This window comes from Acinonyx jubatus, chromosome A1, assembly GCF_027475565.1.
Source record: "Acinonyx jubatus isolate Ajub_Pintada_27869175 chromosome A1, VMU_Ajub_asm_v1.0, whole genome shotgun sequence".
NCBI classification, from domain to species: Eukaryota; Metazoa; Chordata; class Mammalia; order Carnivora; family Felidae; genus Acinonyx; species Acinonyx jubatus.
In genome coordinates, this window is record NC_069380.1 from 228,021,390 (window position 1) to 228,037,575 (window position 16,186).

Consider the following 16,186-nt stretch of genomic DNA (forward strand, 5'->3'; position numbering starts at 1 on the left):
CTGGTGAGAGAAGAATGTCAATTAGTACCTTTGGGGGCCACTTGGCACTATATTTTGATGACTTACCAATCTTTTACCGATTGATCCTACAGAAATACTAGCCTGAGTATATAAATTAGTATGGACAAATGTGTTTATTATAGCATATAATAAAATGGGTTAACTAATGGTCTTTCAGAAAACTGAAACCATAATCTTATCCACACAACAGAATACAATACAGCCAGAATTATTAAATGAGGTAGCTACTTAAGTGTTGATATAAAAAGATGGTCATGAAATATAAAGCAGAAAAAAAAAAGCACCCATTGAGCAGAGTCTGTGGGAGCACACTACCTATATTGTGATAAAAGGAGTCTGTGAATGTATGTTGACCCACACCACATTCTGGAAACAAACACTAAACTACTAATAGTGGTAATTACCTCTGGAGAACGGCACAGGTTTTCAGTTTTTATTTTAATCATAGACACGTTGTTTTTATGCTGTTTCATCCATTTATTTACTCGAGTATTTATTGAATATGGAATATGTGCCAAGAACCGTTCTGAAATACAATAGTAATCTCCAAATAGTTACCAAAAAAAAAAAATCTCCGAAGCTTACATTCAAATGGGGGGAAACTTGCTAATGTAAACAATACAGGAAAACCATATAGTATGTTAATACATATGAGAGACAGAACACAGCAGTAGAGGGGTCGGGGAAAGCCCCAGGAGCTGCAATTTTAGATAAGCCTAAGAATGACACTTCAGTGAAGAAAGGAAGAACTTGGGGAGAGCCTAGAGGAAGAACAGTAAGGCACAGCAAGCAGCAAGTGCAAAGGCCCAGAGGTTTGACCTGTTCTGGAAGCAAGGAGGCTGCCTGGAGCACAGTGAGCACAGGGGGCCTCAAAGCGACTGTGGACTTGGGACTCTGTGATGGTTAGCTACCTGGGTAAAGGACTGATGTGATCTTAGATCTCAACATGATCACTCCGGATCCAGTGTTGAAAGTCAATGGAAGAAAGAAAAGAGAGCATGGGCAGAGGCCAGGAGCTCCAGAGAAACTGCAGTGACCCAGGCAGGAGGAAGATGATGGTGCTTTGCACCAGGATGGTAGCAGCGGGGGTTCTGCGACGTAGCCAGAATCCAATTTATTTTGAAGTTAAGACTTGCTGCCCAATTGTATGTGAAGCATGGAAAAACAAGTGTCAAAGGTATTACCAACATTTTTTATTTAGCAACCTGAATCCGTCCAGGTGCTTACCAACTGAAAGGGGAAGTTTGAGAAAATAAATCTGGGGTAGGGGAATCACGAGTTGTGTTTTGGACCTACTAAGTTCGAGATGTCTGGAGAGTCCACATAGGCAGCCGCACGGATGTGTCTGGAGTTCCAGGAAGGAAGATGGAATGAGTAAATAAATATATATGTGAGTGATCAGCATCTAGACGGCCTTTAAAACTATGAGAGTAAGTGAGATCACCATGTCAATAGGTGCAGGTAGAACAGAGGTCCCAGACTGAGCTGAAAGGCAAGACAGGGTCAGTGAAGGAGTTTATAAAGCAGAGTCCACAGACAGGTAGGAGGAAGATGAGGGGAGTGCTGTGTCCTGAGAGCCAAGGGAAATGGTTTCACTGGAGAGAGGGACCAGCTATTTCCGGTGAGACCCGAACATTAACCACCGAAGTTAGGGGTGGCCATTGGTGGCCTTTCACGAGAGCAATTCCGGCGGAAGAGTGGAGCAAATAGCTGATTGTAGTAGGGTTGGAAAAGGAGAGGAAAAATTGGAAAGCGGGAGTACGATAACTGAAGGCCTTTACTGAAAAGGAAAGCAAAATAGAGCAGATGAAGGAGGTGAAGATTTTTCGTATGCAAGAAACAACGGAAACGTCTGGATGATGGGAAGGAACCACAACAGTTACCACGAGGGAGAGGGAGGTCTGCAGCAGCGCCTTGAGCGGGTGAGAGTCCTGTCCATCCAGTGAGGCCGTGCAAGGCGGGCAGGGCTCAGGGAGTGATCGCACATGAGCCCGGGGGCGCATTTCACTCTGCGTACAGGGCAGGCACGCCGGAGGGGACGTGCATGGCCTGCATGGCCCACGGGGCATCTGGGCACAGGTGCAAGTAAGAGGGTAAATGTGATGGTGTGAACTCGTGAAGACTTGCTCCGATTGCTTCGGTCTTCTCGGTGAAATAGAAAAGTCATCAGCCAAAAGTCAGAAAGGAGAAGCGGGCACTTTGTAGAAAGATAAGGTATGAAATGATTAGAGAGCATATATGAACATGGTATTTATTTTTGAAATCAAGATGTAATTAACATGCAAATTGCACAAGTTGAAAATGTGCAATTCTTTGACATATGTATACATGTCAAACCACATCAAGATAACGGACACATCATCACCCCCATTTCCTTATGCCCCCTTGAAATCTCTCCATGTCCCTCCCCACCAACCCCCACTCGTGCTTTCTATTGATTTCTGTAGGTTACTCTGCATTTTCCAGAAGTTTTGATAAACGAAAGCATACATTTTTGGCCTGCTTTCAATCAGCATTGGGACTTGTCCATGTTGCGTATATCAAGTTAATTGCCTTTTATTGGAACAGTATTTCATTGTATGGATAATCATTTATCTCTTTCCCTGTTGTTGGCCATGTGCATTTTTTCCACCTTTGGGCTATTACAAATAAAGCTACCATAAACGTTCATGTCTGAGTCATCATAGGGACTTACTTTTCCCTCAGTCAGTAACTGGGGGAGGTGAGTACTTACTATAACCTTTTAAGCACTGCCCATTATTTAATTAAAACAATTTTTTTTTTTTATGTTTGAGAGAGAGTGTGTGTGAGCAGGGGAGGGACAAAGAGACAGGGAGACACAGAATATGAAGCAGGCTCCAGGCTCCGAGCTGTCAGGGGTGGTGCCTGGGACCCACAAACCGTGAGATCATGACTTGAGCTGAAGTCAGACGCCTAACCGACTGAGCCACCCAGGCGCCCCGCAACTGTTCTAATTAGCTCACCCCTTTACTCTCCTTCCAGCACAGCGTGAGCATTCCTCACATTCTCACCGACACGTGGTATGGTATTTTTAGTCATTCTGATACGTGGTGGTAACTCACAGGTTTCCATTTCTATTTTCCTAATGGCTTTTACATTGACCAGCTTCTCATGTGCTTATTTGCTATCTGTATGTCCTCTTTAGTGAAGTGTGCTTAAGTATTTTGCCCATTTTAAAAATGGGCAAATGGATCTTCTCAAACTACTGAGTTTTGAGACTTTATTCTGAATGCATGTCTACGATCAGAAATGTTCTGCAAATATTCCCTGCCACTCCATGGCTTTTGTTCTCTGAATGACATATATCAGAGAGTGGACATTTTCAATTTTGATAATGTCCAATTTATCAAATTTTTCTTCTAAGGATTGTGCTTCTGGGCTGTATCCAATCTAAATCTTTGCCTTACCCGAGGCTGAACATTTCTCCCTGTTTTTCCCCAGAAGTTATATAGTTTGAGCTTTCATGTTCAGGAATATAATAATTTTAATTTTTGCGTATGTTGAGATAAGGATCAATTTTTAACTTTGCATCTGGATGGCCAATTGTTCCAGCACCATTTGTTTGACTTTCGCACCCTGTCAAAACTCACCTGTCCCTACGCATGTGGGTCTATTTCTGGACTTTCTGTTCTGCTCCATCAGTCCAGTGGGTTTGTGTAACTGGCAGGAGGGACGGATGCAACGGAGCCAAGAAAAAAGAAGTTATTGAGGGGGTTGCTGACACAAAGCTTCTTGTCCTAAAAAAGCTACTGAATAAATGTGGAAAAGCAGAAAGACACTGCACTGTTGCATATGTGCAAAAAGAGAAATTTCAAAAGCAAGATTAAGCATGTACAGGGGTGCAGAAGGGGCTGCCTCCACCCAGGTCACGGATTCTGTCGGCCCATTCCAGCACAGTGTGGGGCTGTGGGAGGCAGACTGCGGGCGTGGGGGACGAGTCTATGCGTACAGGGGGCCCCTCCTCTGTATTCCTCAGGGCACTGTATCCCTGTTAGAACCCTCGGCTCATTGTTCTGGCCTTTTGCACTCTAACCGGGCTACTTGAAGGCAGACACCATACCTCGATTCAACTACAGTACTCAGTACAGGGCAGGGCAGGGCAACAAAATAGACACCAAACCGAAACACTGTGGGAGGGAGGAGAGGAGAGTGTCCCCTCCTCGGACCCTTAATCCTTGTGACAGCAGTTTCCTTTCCAACAAGAGTGGCTGTGACCTGTGGGTGTGAGGGGGAATGGCCACTTTCTGAGATTCGCCATGCGGTCCCCTTCGCTGTAAACCTCACAGATGCCCTGCGGCTACCACCACTGCATTTAAAATAAATAAAAGAACACTTGGAGGGCGCCACTTAAGCGTCTGACTTGATTTCGGCTCAGGTCATGGTCTTCCGGTTCATGAGACTGAGCCCTGCCTCAGGCTCTGGTGCTGAGCCTGCTTGGGGTTCTCGCTCTCCCTCTCTGCCCCCCCCCCCCCCCGCTCTCTCACACACCCTCTCTCTCAAAATACATAAACATTTAAAAAGTGTTTCTTAAATGCACTTGATTAAAAAGAAATCATCAAGTTTTGAACCTCGAAACAAAAGGATCTCTTCACATGGGGGCACTCAGGAGGAAAAAAGCTTCATGCAATTCTTTCCTTTTTCTCTGAGATTTACAGGCAGCTACATAAAATGGCTTTGATTGGTTTTACTCTATTCCAAGTATCCACTTAAAGAGAAAACGTGCTGAGGCTCTGGCCTGTGGATCTTGCCGAAGCGGGAGGCAGTTTGCCCGCAAGACGAGGGCCTTTACTGTTCCCCATGAAGATGGTCTAGCAATACAGTCAGGGGATGAGGGGAGAGGGATGTGTTCTCTGCAACTATACTTCTAAATTTATACTGAAAACAGAATGGAGGAACTATAATCATATATTAATTTTCTTATGTAATTATTATATTAAAAAAATGCCTAGGGAGCCTGGGTGGCTCAGCTGGTTAAGCATTCGACTTTGGCTCAGGTCATGATCTCACAGTTCGTGAGTTTGAGCCTCCCATCAGGCTCTGTGCTGACAGCTTGGAGCCTGGAGCCTGCTTCGGATTCTGTGTCCTCCTCTCTCTCTGTCCCGCCCCCACTTGCACTCGGTCTCCCTCTCAAAAATAAACATTAAAAAAATTTTTTTAATAACCTAGATTATCTACCTATGCTGATTAATAATGCACATTTCTGTAATTCTGAAGTAATTTTGCAACAAAGCAAAAACAAACCAAAAAAACTAGGCTACAGCTAACATTCGCTTTATTCAATTTTGTTCTCTTGACTTAGAAGGCAACAACCAACCACATAAAAAAGGGAGCATTTTAGAATATATATACATAAAATTGGTCTGGGTGTCTAAGGTGTTCGCTTCAATAGAAAATTGACGTCCTAAATAACTAAGTGCTCTACGTACCATCTACAAGTCAGTTCCAGGCCTTACAGTCATTACATTTCCAGTTAAGGTATTGTATATTACTCTGCTGACACAAAACGAGGCACTCATACAAAATCATTGGGAATGAAATTGGGTATATACTGTCTCACACCTTTAATACTGTATTAGTAACAAGCATACTGTTGGAGATTACGTGAAAGAAACCCTTTCTCATGATGGCTGCTTTTAAAAAATGACACAGGGCAGTAACAGGGTGAAGAGAAAATATGTGCCCGAGGGACAAATGAGATATAAGACAGCCCAACCAAGGGAGTTAATCTCCACACACAAGGTTTTTGTTAATACTTTAGTGGCACGACATTTTGTCTTTTCTTGATGGCAACCGAGTAGGTAACATTCTAAAGGAGTGTTTTGAACATAATCACTTTAAAATTTTACAAGTATAAAACTTATCACAGTAAGTAGAGATCTTAAAATAGTCCTGAGAGTGAGAATGAGTAGCTAACTTGCGAAGTTGACAAAACTGCCAGTGTTCTTAGACCGGCACTACATTCTCGTGTGCGTGCGTGTGTGTGTGTGTGTCGGGGGGTAAACACAATACAGTGGAGAAATGTCCAGTGCTTCTTCGTTTTAAAAAGTCATGAATTCAACCTAAATTCAAGAATTACACTTTAATAATAGCATTTGCCAATACAGAAATGACATCTCTAAGACCAAATCATTTAAGAAAAAGTTATTCTCTGTTACTTGAATAAGGGAAAGAAAAAACACAAGGATCCACAGTAATAACAGCTATATTAAATGTTGAAATAAAAATTACTTTTTGTTTACATCTGGAATTGAGATGTCCAATTTCCACGGTTTCTCCAGAGAACAGGAAAAAATCACCTAAAAACATGGAACTTTTTTAAGGCTAGCTATACATAAACCTCACATTGGTATTTTCCTGTTTTCATCTCAACTATTAGCTTCAACAGTTTAAAACTCAAACATAATTTGCTAATAATGACAAATGCACACCTCATAATATGACCATTTGATAACTGGTCATGTGAAACTTACTCCCAAATGCTGATTTGTCTTCCATTTATAAACAATTAAAAATAAAGCAAAATGGTCTTCTTTTGTAATTAATTTCCTTGAAGACGGTTTTAGCCCAATGTAAAATGAAGCAAAACTACACTTTTTTTTTTTTTTAATTCTACATGAAGGGCAGCAATACTAGAACTTTCTGAACCAGAGGTTTCAAATGTTCATGAGACTATTGATTAATAATAAAATTCTGGTGCTGCCCATGTAAATGTTATGTCAGCAAACGCTTTCCTTATGAAAGTTTTCATCTTATTAAAAACAGGACAGAGCACAACTGAAAACCAAGAGGAAATCCTTAGATACAACAAGATAAAGTATCTGCCGGTGAAATGGAGGGCAAGATTCTCACCATTTGTATATGTTCATATATATGTATGTTTTTCTTTTCAGTTTTTTTTTTTTTTACAAAATATCTGATAAGATTCATTTAAAATTTTGTAGAATAACAATTTTTAATTTTTTGTGGTATCTGCCTAGCTCTCTTTCCGATAAAATGGATAAATGTGTTCAATGACTTTATATCAAGATCTATAAATTCTCTGAAAATTTTAAAATGAAAGCTAAATTAATATAATCAAGTTCTATGCCCAATTGATAATATTTTTCTCCCAAAGAGAACAATTTATATAGACACATACCACGATAGGTGGCAGTACATTTTAAAATGCTCCTAATTTTTTAAAGTAGGATTCCATCTCCACATAAATGCAGGGCTAGCAAAGACCTTATTTCAAATACAAGGGAAAGGACTGCTATAAAGTGCCAGAGGGTGTTCACACTGAACCCCATGTCAAGCTTTTTTTTTTTTGATACTGATGTTTTACGCTATATTTTAAGGTAAAGTAATTACCACCTCAGGAAAAACTGTTGAAATGTAAAACAACCAGACTATGTCTGCTTTTGTGGTAGCTTACGTTTGGCTGACTTTCATATTTAAAGAATCTTCAGAATTAAGTGTACAGATTTTAATACTATATGGAAACTCTTTAAGAGTTCCTGAAGACCTCTGCTGCCCATTTTCTCTGACAACATTCAAAACACAAACACCACCCTTACAATATACCATTACCATTAAATACTGGGATCGTGTGCCCAACTGTTGTATTGCTCTAAATACTTCATTCTTGAAGCTTTGGTTCTCAGGGAAAACCAGATCTGTAAGTGTTCAGTATTCTGAGATTTTACGGCACATTTCCAATGAAACACCTTCTTCACTCCTATGTTAAAAAGGCCAGCTCGAGCCAGCTTCCTTCAGGACGAGTAAAATCAAACTGGTTTCATCTGTAGTTTTCTTCTGTAAACAAAAAGCTCTGGAAACTTTGGGATTTACTCATGGAAAACTAGGAGAAACGGACTCCCTAATCCCGACCCAACGGGGTGCCCCAAACAGCAGGACCAGGTGTTCTAGGCTGCCTTCCCTGGTGCTGCCGATCTAAGACCACAAACGACGTGTGCATTTAGCTAACACCTCAGTGTGTCCTAATTCCAGTATGATGCGGTACTGTTGTTGGCAGTATTCTAGAAGACTTGCGATCCGGCATGACTTTTGGCTACTGCTGCCAAAGAGAAAAAAAACGACAGCTGTGTGTGGAAAAGGGGGGCTGGAGAGAACTAAGGAAAACGTTCTTGTGGACTTTTTTTTTTCTCTAAGTATAGACATGCCCCGAACAAGCACAAAAGCCCAACCCCTAATGCTGATCACTAGGAATATTAAATTATCAAAATTAAAAATAATTTCCTCACCTAGCACAAGATACTATACAATATTATAAACACAGACACATGAAAAAAAATCAGGCAGTAGAAAATGTACAACAGCTTTGGTGTTATACAAAATAACTTCCAAAAACGATCGACAGTGAAGCACAAAGTCCATGTTCTCTTACCACAGACACTCCACTGCTGATTTCTACTTGTTTCCTTTCAAGTTCTTGGTAAGGTCTGAACAGCCAAGAAAGACAGAATGCACAGTTTACTTAGTAAGAACTGCTAGGAACAGCGGGATACCGCGCTCCAAAGGACGTCGTGAAAACGTTTTGCCTCTGCACTATGGCTCTGTGGCACATTTCCTGTCAAGATCACAGCAGGTCCAAAATAAAGTGACAACTAGATTTAATAAATTAATATACATTTTGTTTAAAGATGTACAATGCACATTCTGTTTAATCCACGGTTTTAGGGTATCCAGGAACTTCTATTTACACATGTACAGACCTCAGACAGCAACGATGGTGGAAGATGCAGGAAGGGCGGCAGGGCCCTGCACGCTGCTTCTCCGAATGCTGAGAACACAAGTCAAATACAGTTAACTTAAAAACAATGCTGAGAGATCACTGGGAAAAATCTCCCAGAGAGAAGTCCACAAAAAAGGACACGTAAAGGCCAGGGGAAGGTCAAGGTAGTTGAGACAACCACTTTATTCTTGGGACGACTGTGCAGGTGGTGGAGATGTGCCTTGTTTGCCAGATTTCCGTTCGTAATTCACGAGGCGTTGGCCCACAAGGTATCTAGGTTGTAAAAACAGGGTGGTTACTCTCTTATATGATCCCACATATTAAAATATTCTTCCTAAGAGCAGCCAGTGATACATTTTTTGAATGCAAATCAGATCACTCCCACTTAAAACCCTTCAATGGTCTGAAGGGGAGCGTAGAATGAACACTGGCAACAGGCACATAAGCAGGCAGCTCACGGCGAGGCGAGAGCAGCAAACGTCGGAAGGCCTCGGATCCCAGGCAATGGCGTGTGTCCTCTGGCCCGAAGGCTGGGGCTCTCGTGCACACGCAGACACCGGGGGGTAAGACACAGTCAACTGACTCAGGGCATTTATCTGTTAGGAATATTTTCTAAAACAGCTCAGAAGACAGATCTGAAGAAACAGAAAGCTAGGTAGAGAGGAAAGTGGATCAGAATAGCTCTAGTTCTAGAGAAAAGGAGAAACCCAAGGGCAAGAGTCTCAATGAGGTCAGAGGGGAGAAGGCAGAGAAGTGAGCATGTGCAAGGGACAGAAGGAAGGAGGTCACGTTACACGTCCCTAAGTCACGTGCCGCCATGATACGGAGGTCAGGGCAAAGGGTGCAGGGCTACAGCACCAGACACAGAAGTGACCACGGCTGGCGTGACCAGACACCACATCCCCAGGACAACAGCAGCGGTTGTGGAGAAGCAGGGGGGCCTCCTGACCCTGGTGCCCGGGCTGCAGGCTGAGCCTCGGAGGACAGTGGATCAGAGCCGACTGTGGCCATGAGCGGCAGGAGGCTGGGGTACACGGTGCCCATGTGAAGTCAGCGCTGCAGACCCACGAGTGGCCACTCGGTCCTCAGCCACCTGTGCGAGCACGGGACAGCAAAGCCGGCATGCGACAGGCTGGCCCGGGAGCTGGGTCTCTGAGACCCAATTTACTTACTCGCCAATAAAACGAGGACAGCAGTACTGTGCCCCGTGACTGCTGTAAGAAATAAGAAGCACACAAAAGCCACGGCAACAAAGGCCTGGCATGTGCTTGACTCAGTGTAGTGACTTTCACTTTTCACCATTACTTTTGCTTCTTTGACTTTCACCACTTTTCCACCAACACGCACCAGCCTCATGTGAAATTGTGGCAGTTTCTGCCGAGTAGTTTCACGTCACTTTTTAAAGCATTTCACTAACCCTATTGCTTCTTCATCCATGATCCCACGGTATAATCCTCGTTCTTTTTCTCTCACCAATCCTTTTCCTGATGTTAACTACTCCTTTCCCTCACAGTTAGTTCCCCCACCAGTGTATTTTTAACTGTGACGGCTTATCAATGTTTTAAACAATGACAACTGGATGCTAATGTATCCTGATGCTAATGTCAGGCACTGCCTGATACACCCATAATCACAAGATACACCAAGTTATGCCAAAAATGGGGTTGACGTTATGGCAATGAAAAAGCAATAAAAAGCAGAGACAACAGTGATTTTAATTCATTTGCCCAGGACCAAAAAGGAACTCAGTGCAGAGAAAGGAGACTCTGAGCCCACTGCCTACTCTCCCTAATGACCGAGCACCCTCTCGTGCCCACAGCCCGCCCCGCACACCCCACGAGCAGAGCCTGCTCCCTTTCCGACGCTGCTGGACCGGCGGAAACCACAGCACCCGAGGTGCGGCCTCAAGGGAGCTTGCCCTTCACAGTTTGCTATGCGAAGAACGAACGTGGGAGAAGAGCGTACACTGGGCTGCAGCAAAAGAGCAGAAAATAATGAGTAAGACATGCTCCAAGGTAGGCAGGAGAGACCGCTGGGGCAGACGAGCAGGGTGGGGGACAAGGGTGAGGAAGAAAGCAGCAAAAAGCCGAGGCCATGTCTCGTCTGCACTGTCTGCAGAATGTACTCGTCAGCCTAAACGACTGAAGTGAGAAAAATGGGACATTCACCATTGAAATCCCCTCTCTGTTCTTTCCCGGTAGACAGAACTTTACAGACTGCCCAAGTATACTTGGGTTTTTTGTCAGTGAATGCTTTGGAAAAGCCTTGAACACCCTAAATTTCATCTTTTTTTGTTTTATTCGCTTAAATTCAAGTGAGTTAACATACAACGTAGTACTGGTTTCCAGACTAGAGCCCAGTGAGTCATCACTTACATATAACACTCAGTGCCCATCACAACAAGCACCCTCCTTCACGCCCATCATCCACTGACTCATCCCACACCTCCCCTCCCCTCCAGCAACCGTCAGTTTGTTCTCTGTATTTAAGAGTCTCTTATGTTTTGTCTCCATCCCTGTTTTTATCTTATTTTTCCTTCCCTTCCCCTATGTTCGTCTGTTTGGTTTCTTAAATTCCATATATGAGTGAAATCATAGGATAATTGTCTTTCTCTGCCTGACTTATTTCGCTTTGCAGAATACACTCTATGTGTCGTTGCAAATGGCAAGACTTTCTTTTTGATGGCTAATATTCCACTGTGTATATGTATGTGTGTACAGACAGACAGACACACACACACACACACACACACACACACACACACACTCTTTACCCATTCATCAATCGATGGACATCCGGGCTCTCTCCATAATTTGGTGCTGCTATAAACATTGGGGTGCATGCGCCTCTCTGAATTAGCATTTCTGTATCCTTTGGATAAATACCTACTAGTGCAACTGCTAGGTTGTAGGGTAGTTCTATTTTTAATTTTTGGAGGAACCGCCACACTGTTTTCCAGAGTGGCTGCACCAGTTTGCATTCCCACCAACAACAGTGCAAAAGTGTTCCCCCTTATCCACATCCTTGCCAACACCTGTTTGTTTCCTGAGTTGTTAATTGTAGCCACTTCAACAGGTGTGAGGAGGTATCTCATGTCTAAACGAGAGTGTTGTTAACAATGAAACAAGACAACACGTGTAAACTGGGACTCTTCCTGGCAAACCAGGATGGAGTTATATTATAAACTCACTCTCTCTGCCAGCCACCATTTGGCTTTGTTAGGACATGGAAGGTCAGACGGCGGTTATCCCCAGAACGTGTTTTCCTTGGCTGTCCTCAATCTCTCACGGAGCAGAGGTCACAGTTTCCCTCAAACAGAGGCCCTACAGTACTTTTGTAGGAACCTTACAGCCTCTCTTGGCAATGGTCAGAGTGACCCAGTGGCCCCTGGTTGCAGGTAAAGCTTAGGTGGGCCAAGTCCTCATACAGGCTTATTTTTACCTAAAACTATTTAATGTACTGTCAGACCAAAACATTAGGAAACAGACTAAAAACTATTTAGAATGGGCATTAAAGCCTTCCTCCCTTTACTTGCTTCTCCCAGTCTTGTTCATCTCCAAAAGTGACAGCTCCCTATCCCCAGTGGAATCCTTGATAACACTGTCTTTTACATCTTACATCCAATCTGTTAGCAAATCCTTAATTCTACCTCAAAACGTATCCAGAATCTGAGCACTCTTCTCAACTATGATTTATCACATTAGAAACAAAAATTAAGAGAGACATCTTAAAAACAGATAAACGGAAATCTAGACTTACTTGTCATTTTTAATATGTTCATAAAGGCGCTTAAACTGGCGGACCTGGAAGGACAAGATCCCCATCAATACCACAACCATCAGTAAAAACGGATAAATTCGCCGATGGACCAAGTTTTGCATTTCTGCAGTAACACCTGTAAAACAAAGAAAGGGCAAACTAAGTGTATATGGAATGACCGTGAAATAAAAATATGTCCTTCCCCCAGGAGGCAGGGCTGGGAGGTGCTTAACTGAAGCTGACGCTTGCCACGTGAAATGCTTTAAATAAAGGCCATGCTGGGGCGCCTGGGTGGCTTAGTCAGTTAAGCGGCCAACTTTGGCTCAGGTCATGATCTCGCGGTCCGTGAGCTCGAGCCCCGCATCAAGCTGTGCTGACCGCTCAGAGCCTGGACCCTGTTTCAGATTCTGTGTCTCCCTCTCTCTCTGACCCTCCCCCGTTCATGCTCTGTCTCTCTCTGTCTCAAAAATAAATAAACGTTAAAAAAATTTTTAAAAATAAAGAAATAAATAAAATAAAGGCCATGCTGGAACCATCAAGAGGATGTTCACCAGACAGGAACAATGAGACTTATTCTTTTGAAAGGTCATTGTGGCCACAGTGTGGAGAGTGAATTAGTGGCGGTGGCTTCAAATTAGGGAAACCGGACAGGAGGCCACTGAGGTTGAGGTGAGAGCCACAGGGAAAGGTGCCTGGTTAGAGAATGGCTTCTGGAGGCTGGGGCAGCGGGACTTGGGGACCATGTGAGTAGGAAGGTGACACAGATGACCTACAAGGTTTCTGACCCATGCAAATTCTGGATGGTAACACTAAGCACTAAGAGATGGAATTCAGTAGAAAAAAAAGATTTGGAGGGGAAACTTTGTGCTTCTAATTTTGAAAATATGCTGGGTTTAAGGTCCTGTGAGGACCTGTGAGCACGTAATTGACAAGCTAATATCTAGCTGTGGGGCGTCTGGGTGGCTCTGTTGGTTAAGCATCCGACTCTTGATTTCAGCTGAGGTTATGACCTCACAGTTCATGGGTTCAAGCCCTGCGCTGGGCTCTGTGCTGACAGTACACAGCCTGCTTGGGATCCTCTCTCTCTCTCTCTTTGCCCCTCCCTTGCTAGTGTGCATGTGCGTGCTCTCCCTCTCTCTCTCTCTCTCAAAATAAACTTAAAAAAATAATATCTAGTTACTAATATAACAACACTTCACCTTGATTTTACAAGTATGGGATCACAGCACTTCTAGTCAGGAGAAGACAACCTGAAGGAAAGCTGTACCTATTTTGAGGACAGTGTAAATGTCAATACTTCCTCACTTGCCTAGAGAAAAAACTGTATCAAGGAAGTTTATGATTCCCCAAATCTTGCCCTAAGTAGTCAAATCGAAGAAAAAGAGTCTTGCGAAATCACTGTTTTAGCTGGATTTATATTCACAAGTTAATCATCTGGAGCCAGACAGCCTATGGCACTGGAAGTGCCGAGAAAGTAGTGATGTCAACAGGTGCCGTCTCCAGCTCCCTGGCCAGCATTACCCACCTAGTAAAGGAACGACGCCAGACGCGATGACGTAAGGTACGCACAGGGAAAGCAAGAGCACAGAGATCACTGGTGCTGCCAGTTTACGAATGATATAGTGAAGGTCGATGTTCCGGATGCCATTTGCATAAACCTGAAACGTGAGGGAGAAAATTAGAAAAAGGGAGACAAGACAAATTCCCCCAAGTTGACAGAGCAATCTCTACTGAATCCAAGCCACAGGGAGTTGAATCCATTGGCGATTTTTTCCGAAGTCAAGACAAATTCTGAACACAAACGTTAAGTACGGTGCCCACAAGTCGTTACAGAAATGCATTTATTTCCTTACACTTTGAGGTTAACTCTGCAAAGGGATGAAACAATAAAACACTAGTCTAGAATCCTAACTATACTAGCCCTGCACTATACAATACTGGATACACCCAATAATATGAGGTGAAGACCACATCATAACCCCAAACAACTACTCACATATGTGTGTAAGAATGATGTGTGTTATTAATCAAGATTACGTTCGTTTTACCTGAATATGAAAGAAAACATTATAAGCAGGGAACATGTTTCTGATAAGCTTGTATAAATCAAATTTTAACCGAAGATATTTTACGTGAAAATTTAGTATGAAAGAATTCTATGGTGAATTTTTTTTTTTATGTCAAGAATTTCTCCAGTATTTTCATTATCTTATCCAGAAAGTTCTAATGAATAGCACTTCAGAGGAAAGGATGAATAGAAGTGGGAAAACCTTGGGAATAACGGAAAATAAAGATGTGAGCAGAGGGGGACAGAACTGAAGACCTCTGTTCTTGCTTTCTCCCCAGCACCCCGCCTTCTCCTGGCCCGCAGCACACAGTATTGAAGCACACTTCAACCAAGGGCCACAGCGCACGGACATGCTTGACAACAGGCTCAACCCTCCAAAGGCAACCAATCCCGGATGAATCTAAACTGATGCAACAAGACATCCCAGTGTTTCTCAACCATTTTGTTCAAACTTACACAGTATGAAAAAAGAACGTCTCAGAGAGCAAAATATTACAAAGATCAACAATGTTTCACAATGTCCAATTGCGACGAAACCCTCTTCTCCACATTTCTTGGCAAGGGCCAGAGTCACACCTGGAGACTCCAAAGTGGATGCAAACACACGGCCACTTCCTAGCGCTCCTACCCCCACAAATCTCCGGGGCCAGGATTTTTCTGACAATTTTCTTGTGCATACTGAGCTGGGAACTACTGTCTTTATCTCCTATACATCTGTTTCCTGCAACAGAACGCCGAATCTATTTGACGCTGACCTAAGGATAAGAGGATTGTCCACAAGTACGTTTTCTAGTCAACTAAAATTTAAAGAAATAAGTACCAAAATCTGTTATGTTGGCTATTTTAGATAGAAATCTTCCTAAAGCGAATTCTCATACTTCCCAGCCTTAATACCAGAGTACAGAGGCACAATGTATTTTTTTCAAGGTTATCACCATAATGATCAAGTTATCGGACAGTTCCATAATACGATAATAATAACCTACATGCTATGTAGTAAAATATTCCCTAACAGTTCTGCTTTTTTTTTCATTAAGATTGTTTTTATTTTGTATTTTAATTATTTTTTAAGGCTTTGGGATATGTTTTTTAAGTCTTTTTTTTTTTTTAAGTTTATTTATTTTGGGGGGGGGAGAGAGAGTGAGCCCAACAGTGCACAGGGGCATGTGCAAGCGGGGGAAGGGCAGGAAGAAACGGAGAGACAGAGAATCCCAAGCAGGCTCTGAGCTGTCAGCACAGAGCCCCATGTAAGGCTCGACAACTGTGAGGTCATGACCTGAGCTGAAAGATGCTTCATCAACTGAGCCACCCAGGTGCCCCAACGTTTGTATTTTAATTCCAGTTAGTTAACATATAGTGTTATATTAGTTTCAAGTATACAGTATCAGCTTTACTTTTTAAATTATTTTTTCCCCTGCCCTTGATTTACTATCTTGAACAGTAACCTCTCTATTCGACTACAGATTTAGAAAACTGAGTACCAAGCGTACATCAGAACTTCCCTGAAACAAACCACATGTACTAATTTTTGCCTTTACTTCGGAGCTTTAGGTACTGTAAGCCACTGGTTAAACTTCAGATAA

At 42.8% G+C, this 16,186-nt stretch overlaps 1 protein-coding gene across 2 annotated transcripts in view; it reads right to left on the reverse strand.

The window, feature by feature from the left end:
- Nucleotides 1–5,297: 5,297 nt before the first annotated feature.
- MARCHF6 (membrane associated ring-CH-type finger 6) overlaps nt 5,298–16,186 on the reverse strand; it is a 75,399-nt gene continuing 64,510 nt past the window's right edge. For both annotated transcript variants that reach the window (XM_027074258.2, XM_053202098.1), the window contains exons 24-26: nt 14,061–14,193; nt 12,536–12,671; nt 5,298–9,049 (exon numbers count right to left, since the gene is read on the reverse strand). In XM_027074258.2, the coding sequence (XP_026930059.1) occupies nt 8,959–9,049; nt 12,536–12,671; nt 14,061–14,193 (360 nt within the window). In that variant the 3' untranslated portion in view covers nt 5,298–8,958. The remainder of the gene's footprint in view (nt 9,050–12,535; nt 12,672–14,060; nt 14,194–16,186) is intronic.